Source organism: Pinus tabuliformis, chromosome 3_1 (assembly GCF_031772625.1).
Source record: "Pinus tabuliformis cultivar Carrire ecotype Pingquan chromosome 3_1, CPIR1, whole genome shotgun sequence".
Taxonomy (NCBI): domain Eukaryota; kingdom Viridiplantae; phylum Streptophyta; class Pinopsida; order Pinales; family Pinaceae; genus Pinus; species Pinus tabuliformis.
The window spans coordinates 198,827,304-198,835,377 of NC_142301.1; the positions used below are offsets into that span (position 1 = coordinate 198,827,304).

At 37.1% G+C, this 8,074-nt stretch overlaps 1 protein-coding gene across 1 annotated transcript; it reads right to left on the reverse strand.

The window, feature by feature from the left end:
• Positions 1–3,503: 3,503 nt before the first annotated feature.
• On the reverse strand, positions 3,504–6,882 carry LOC149186485 (uncharacterized). Its single transcript, XM_089412623.1, has 3 exons — positions 5,706–6,882; positions 4,443–4,662; positions 3,504–4,316 (listed from the first exon to the last, which is right to left on the reverse strand). Exons 1-3 carry the CDS (start codon positions 6,108–6,110, stop codon positions 3,805–3,807), a joined length of 1,137 nt encoding a protein of 378 aa, XP_089268749.1. The 5' UTR covers positions 6,111–6,882; the 3' UTR covers positions 3,504–3,804.
• Positions 6,883–8,074: the final 1,192 nt, after the last annotated feature.

Below are 8,074 nucleotides of genomic sequence, written 5' to 3' on the forward strand. Positions count from 1 at the left end.
GCCACTGCTAAATTCTTCTTTAAGTATGTTTGGGTTCATTTGGGCTACCTTGAAACATTATTTCAAATAATAATAACAAAATGTTCCTCGGTATCTTTTGGTCCAAATTGTGGTCTGTGATGGATACCAAGTTGACAAAAACAATTGTCATTCATCCCCAAACAAATGGAAAAATGGAAGTGATCAACAAGATTATTATGCATATCACATGTACAACTCCAAGAATGTGTGTACTTTATTAGCCATATTCATTTTTAGGTGTCTTGGGGATTCCAACCATTAACCCCAATTAATGTAGTTATGCCCATTGCATCTTCACCAGAAGATTCCTCCCATACATAGGTTGAGGACTATAGAAAAAGAAAAAATTATTGAACAACATGCCAAGTATAACTAGCAACATAAACAACATAGGGTTCTACACAAGTTTCAAGTCGGCGATAAAGTGTGGTTGCATTTATAGAAAGAGCATCTCACAAACCTCCACAAGAAGCTCAAACCACTGTAATATGAGTTTTACAAAATAAGAAAAGGCCATGGGTGAAAATGTTTTTGAATTGAGTATTTCCCCTATCCTTGTCTTGCATACTGCATTTAGTGTGGATATGCTTCAACAATATTTTCCACCTTCATTGGACACATTGGAGGCATCCTAATGATTTTCCCCAACATAACTCAATCACGACTATTGAACAAGTTATAATGGATTAGATAATGAATGCTAAGCAAGGGATACCCACCAACAACACATACAACTATATCAAGTTCTGAAATTAGAACTTCTTCACGAAGGAAAGTGGCTTCTTAGGAGCCAAATTCAATAGAATTCCACCCATATAATGAGGTCATACTTGACGGAATGGATTCCATTGCTTCCTAAGGGGAGAGGATTGATATACGGGGAGTAATGATATTTCTCCATGAATTTGTAAAAACAATATAGTTCCAAATGCCACAATCATATAAGACAATAATTTCTTCTTATCTCATAGCCAAAGGCACATTGATTTACAATTATTTTCAAGTCCATAATAAATTTTCCACTTACTATTCATCCTTGTCTCAATACTTTAGTTCCCACTATGATTGTAATAAAGATTAATCTTGAGATATTTTTATAGAGTCACTTCCTCCAACTTCTTGTTATCATACAAAATATTCATTTAGATAATCTTTTTAGCATTATTTTTCATAATTTTCATTTTATAATACTAATATTAAAAACCTTTTGAATTTTAATAACTATTAGAAAATCTAAAGAACATAATTGATCATTAGCCCAAATTTCAGCGCCTTTCGCTATGGTTAGTTTTACAATTTTAGTTGTTTTCCTTACCTGGGCCACTTTAGCTTACAATTCCAAAATAGGAATGTGAGATGATACTTAGGCTTACATGTGGTACTAAATCCATCTATGTAGTGTCCCATAAGCCCTAGAATTTAGTAAATAATGTAGGATTAGGTGTGGTATTTGATCTATCTAGCGTCCCCTAGGATCTAGAATTTAATATATCATGTAGGCTTAGGTCTGGTATTTGATTAATCTAATGTACCATAGGATCTAAAAACAATAGAAATGTTGTAGAAGCACTTCTATTTGCCAAAACTTCAATAACATCACCACTAGTATATCGGAGCACTATTTGTGTCATTGTTAAACTAGTCATCAAGAAGCAGGGTTTGCATACTCCTCTACCTTCCACAAAAAATCCATGGTAATCAATCTCCATGAATGACATGTCTCCTTTTCCCTCCACCAAGCATGGTAACAATTGTGTCTTTGTGGTTCTCGATCAATTCTATAATATGGCCATTTTCGAACCATGCAAGAAGAGTTTCATAGTCAAAGCCAATGTTAAATTCTTCTTTGAGTATTTTTGGATTCATTTGGGCTACCTTAGATCATTATTTTCGAAAAAGATAGCAAGGTCCTTAGTACCTTCGAGTCCAACATGTGGTCTTTGATGGATACCAAGTTAACAAAATTGATTTCCACTCATCCCCGAACAAATGGAAAAAGGGAAGTGGTCAATAGGATGATTGCGTATATCTTATGCATGTACAACTCCAAGCATCTACATACTCTATTTCCCATATTCATTTTCAGGTGTGCTTGGGCTTCCAACCATTGGCCCCATTGATGTTTTTATGCCCATTGAATCTTCATCAAAAGAGTCATTCCATCCTTAGATCGAGTCGGATAGAATAACCAAATTTATTGAAGAGATCCAACACCTCCAAGAATAGGTTCATGATATCCTATAAAAATCCAATGCCAAGTACAAGCAAAGACATGACTAACATAGGGTTCCACACGAGTTTCACGCTAGTGATAAGGTGTGGTTGCATTTATAGAAAGAACATCTCACAAACCCCCACAAGAAGCTCAAACCATTGTAATATGGGGCTTACAAAATAGAAAAGGCTAAGGGTGAAAATTATTTTGAGTTGAGTATTTCCCAATGTCCTTGGCTTGCATACTATATTTAATGTGGAACTACTTCAATGATATTTTCCACTTCCATTGGACACCTTGGAGGCATCCAAATAATTCCCCCCAACATAACTCAATCATGATTGTTGAACAAGTTATAATGGATTAGATCATGGACACTAAGACAAAGGATACCCACCAATGACACATACAACTCTATTAGGTTGGTAAAGTAGAGAAACTTCTTCACCAAGGGAAGTGGCTCACCAAGAGACAAATTCAATCGAAATGTCCCCATCTAATGAGGCCCAACTTGTCACAATGGATACCATTACTTCCCAAGGGGGGTATATTGAGCTTTCTCCATGAATTTCTAAAAATAATATAAAGCCAAACTTCACAATCATGTAAGACAATAGTTTATTCTTATCGCATAGCCAAATGTAAATTGATTTGCAATTATTTTCAAATCCATAATAAACTTTCCGCTTCTTGTTCATCCTTGTCTCAATACTTTAGTTCCCATTAAACTTGTGATAAAGATCGATCTTGAAATATTTCTATAGAGTCACTTTTTCTATCTACTCATCATACTTTTCATAATTACTCATCATACTTTTCATTTTATAGCCATTAACATTACCACCAATACTAAAAATATTTTGAATTTTAGTTTGTTTCCTGAATTTTGCAAGTTTATCTTACAACTCATCACACTTTTCATTTTGTAACAACTAAAATTACTACCAATATTAAAAATATTTTGAATTTTAGTGGTTTGCCTTAGTTTGGCCACTTTACCTTACAACTCCAAAAGAGGAATGTGAGATGGTCCTTAAGCTATCCACTTGTACTTGGTCCATCTAATGCCCCCTACACTCTATAATTTAATACATCATGTAGGCTTAGGTGTGGTACTTGGTCCATTTATCTAGTGTCCCCCATGCTTTAGAGTTTAATAGATCATGTAAGCTTAGGAGTGGTGTTTGATCTATCTAGTGTACCCCGGGATCTAGAATTTAAAACTGCAAGTTGATTTAGGTATTTAAATGAGAAAAAATAATCTTAAGATTTCTTTTGATGGCAAATGAAGATTGACTTTGTACACAATGGTGACGAGCTAAACTGTTGAGTGCTCAGAAAGCGCGAAGGAAAACAGACTTAAACCACACAACACATGGGGTCACCCAATGTTTATAGCATTTTTATGACAATATGTTCAGGATGCAGGCAGTTGTTTGTATTAAAATCGTTAAAAGCTAGAGGCCAGGGGATCCGTGATTGTTCGATTCCCCTCATGGACAGAAAATTAGTTACAGCCAAACCTTAACAACTAAGTCTGACTAGTTGCAGGTGGCCGCATCACAAGATCAGCTAGCCAGGGACCAGCGACTAGGCTTGGCTCTGCCGAATATTTTACCTCTATTTGATATGCTTTTCAGCGCTGTAAATCCCGTGTCCGTTTCTTTCTTCAAGAAAGTTCTGAGATGTGATAACTGCTCTTTGCAGCGTTTATTTTCGGACACGGCCTCTGTGCGCTTGGCAATGACAAGGTCTCGGTCTCCCCCTGATCCCGTAGTGCTGCATCTTTCGTAAGCGGAGAACCATTTGGCTTTCATGTACTCCAGTGTTCTCCATGGAGGAAGAGGCATGGAGTTTTGGTTCAACGAACACTTCGCAGCTTTAGACACGATCTGCAGAAGTTGCTCCAACTTTGCCGCCTTGCCAATAAAGATAGCCGGCAGCAGCTTCAAGGTCGCCTGGTATTGCGGAACAGGCCGCGCAATCTCGAACTGTGTTCGGAAATCTGTGTCAATTATTATGCGATCGGCTGGGTCAGGATTTCGATCGGGCATGATTATGTCAATGTATTCATACTGGCCTGCAATTCTCGGAACAATTCAATAAAATATTGCGCTAGTCAGTGCCGGAAAGTCAAAGAAACGGTGCCTGTATACAGGTAAAGCTGTTATTTAAAAGTAGATACCAAGGATCGTTTGATGCTCACCTCCAGGAACTCTTCCGGAGTTGTTCCATTCGATCTTGCAAAGAGAGGCATTGTATCCCGAGCATTTTAAGCTTTTCACTACCAGATGCCTGATGCAACTTCCGTTACAGCTTGCACGGGAGCTTTGACAAACCAAATCTGTCTCGTTCACATTCATCAGTACTTGATACACGCTACAGAGTAAATCTCTTTCAGCTGAAGAGATGGACGACGCTAAACCCTGCGGAACAACACCATACAACTTCACATTAAAGCAAAAGGAAAAACAAGCATATAACTCTAAAATTGATCAGAATTTCTCTCGAACCAACAGAAAACCCCCTCTTTGAAGCGTCAAAACCGACATTAAATCTTCTGTTACAGTATATTATGACATTAAAGAAATTTATATTAGCAAAGATTTTAAAATTTCCGTTACACTCTAAACTCGAGAATTTTTATCAATCCAAGAGAAAAATCCGCCTTTGAAGTGTCAAAACCGACATTAAATCTACTGTTGCAGTAAGATTATTTCGGTAAAGATAATTAATTCTCTTAGGATTCTCTTAGCAAAGAAATTAAAATTTCGAATATATTTTAAACTTCGTAAGAATTTCTATCAAACCAAGAGAATCCCTAATTTGAAGACTCAAAGAACGACATTAAATCTTCTGTTCCAGTAAGATCATCTTATTAATACAAAGTGTCTTAGGGTTATCATAGAAATGAAATTAAAAGAACCGGATTAAATCTTCCGTTCCAGTACGATCATGTCAGTAAACAAAATTATCTTAGCAAAAAAATTAAAAATTTCGGATATAGTGCAAACTCCAGAATAATTCCTCTCCATCCAAGAGATAAACTCTGCTTTGGATCGTGAAGGATGACCGCAAATCTTCTGTTCCAGAGAGATATCTCAGTAAAGAAAATTAACTCGGAATTATCTGACCAAAGAAATTAGAACTTATTCAAAAGGAAAATTTGAAATGGAATTGCCTTTGTATCGATGAATTATAGGATGAAACCCTAAAACTCCACGTTATCTTCTCCAAGGGAAACGAAATCAGTCGCGTACACACCGCTAAATTTTCTATCTCAATCAAAGAGAAACATCTCCAGAAATAAGGTCTTAAGCATCAAAACTGATATCAGAACTTCTGGTCTAGAAGGATCATAATATTAGACAACACACTAAATCTGCAAAGAAAACTCAAGCTTCATGGAGCCTAAATTTGGAAGAAAAGTGCCAATAATCACTCAATTTTCAAATAAACTGTTGTCGACCTGAAGAGTCTCGTTGAGTTTAAGGATCGCCGCAGCTCCGTTTTCCGCTGGAGCGACACCGCTAGCTTCTTGAGAACCGCTCCCGTTCTCGATAAAGTCGTACACCATGACCGCGAGATCGCTCTCGCTGTCGTCGCTGCCATTTTTAGTGCTACAATTAGAAGCTTCATCCGATTCTTTACCGAAACCACTCAACAGGCGAGATGCCTGAGACTGAGACGTCGGCTTACAGGCGGCCTTGTGCTTGCCGCAATAAAACGGGATACATTTACCGGCACTGATCTGCCGCGCCGAGGAATCCGCATTAGGTACTTCCCCCGGCCAAATCTCAGGCGGCGAAGGAGAGACCTTTCGTGCGTCGAAAAATCCAGAAAGCATGGACTCATTTAAAGAATATCCAGGCATGTTTAGAAACACCACCCAGGATTACCGCCGATTAAGGGAATCGAACCTCGGTGCCTCACAATCTTCATCCTGCAGCTTGGATCTAGGCAGCAAATGAGTTGTCTTTATCTCCAATCGAACCTCCATCGCATAATCCGTCTGGTCAGCGGATGGATTCCAACGGATGATCCATAATTCACAATTATTCCCTTCTTCGGCACCGAAATTAGCACCGGCACAACGCCTTCAATCTTTCTATTAAAACCACAGTAGCCTATTAACGTACCTCCAAAGGAATTCTTAATTTTGAGAAAGAGAGAAACGGAAGATGCCTAGCAAGCGGTTTCAATTTCCAAAGTGCGTTTAAGAGGAAGAGGAAGGGGAGCGTGATGGCCTCAGGCCTGTGCGCCAGCGGAAGTACAAAGAGCAACAAAAGAATGAATGCACAGCCATAATAATTACCATCATCTGACGCACCTGCAGGACATGTCATCATTTAACCCGCCATTCACAGAGAGGGGTTGGGGAATGTACGTCAGGCTCGGCGCGGTGCTGCGGGATTATTTAAATCGCCGTCCCCTGCAAGCCAGTATCCATCCACGGCGCCCCCTGTGTCAACACTCTACAGGAATCCAGGGTCCCAGAACAACGGGGTCCCATGCCCCTCATCATCCCGCAAGCCACACCAACAGGCTTCGTTCGTACATCATTCCACTGACGGAATTAACAACGCCGATACCTTGTTCTGCTCTGCTCCAGCACAGCTTCAAAAATTAAAACTCAACCCTTCCCTACCCTACCGGTTCCTCTGCCGCCCTTCTTTGAAAAACGACCATATTTAATATGCAGCGACGGAAACTACCCTCCTACTTCATATTTATCCTTCTTTATCCACCCGCGCACTCGGCAGTACCACTGTGGCCACTGTCAATTCCATCGTCCGTTCGTACTGTCCTAGCCCTCGTGGGTCCAGATGTTTCACCTCGGGCGCCGTGCCAGCAATAATTGTGACATAAAATGCTTCACTTTGGTACAGCAGGGTCAACAGGAAAGTATTGGACTTATCCATAGAAATTAAAAATCTTTGCCCTTTTAACCGCTTCTGCTTGTATTCGCCTTAGCCGTGTGGGAGCCAGGGATATTACTTCGTCCGGTTTCCCTGTAACTATACCTACCCAACGGCTACCCATTTAGGTTTCCCGGTATATATTTAGGTTTTGGTAGAAATTTAAAATAAGAATATTTTTAAATAAAAGTTATTAAATTTATATGTAATATAAATAATATTAGAAAGAAATAGCATATGATTTATCTTTTATTTTGGATATACGAAAGGTTAAGAAAGACCAAATCTTATTATGTGTAGGATTAAATCTTTTGAGATGAAAACTTTATTTCAAGTTTTACATTAAATTTGATTGCTCGAGACGTTTAGTAAATCTAGAATTAAAATGAATCTATGCTAGTTAATAATAATATGCAATTTACTATAATGCTTATTAAATATTTATAATAATCATTTACATAAAGAATTGTATGTAATTTAGATATTAATGTTTTGAATTTAAAACTAAGATACCATAAAAATATTTAAAAATTAAAGGAAAAATTTATTCATCATTACTCTTGTATGGTTGAAAAAATTAGGGATGCAAATTAGTTAAAATTCATATTAGTATGGCTTTAGGAAATTCTAAATAATAATCAGTTAAACCTTTTATTAAATATTATTGATTTTTTTAATTAATTTTATAAAATAAAGTATTATAATTTTTATTATGTGTAATAGTATTATTTAATAATGATATTAAATTTAGACTTTGTTATAATTTATAATATTATGTAATATTTATATATAATTGTATTTTATCATAAAAATGGTACAAAATTATATATTTTACTACTTTTGTATATTATACAAAAAAATTTAAACTATATTATATTGTATTTTCTTTTTTTTAGCTAACATAGTTTTTGGATAGAAA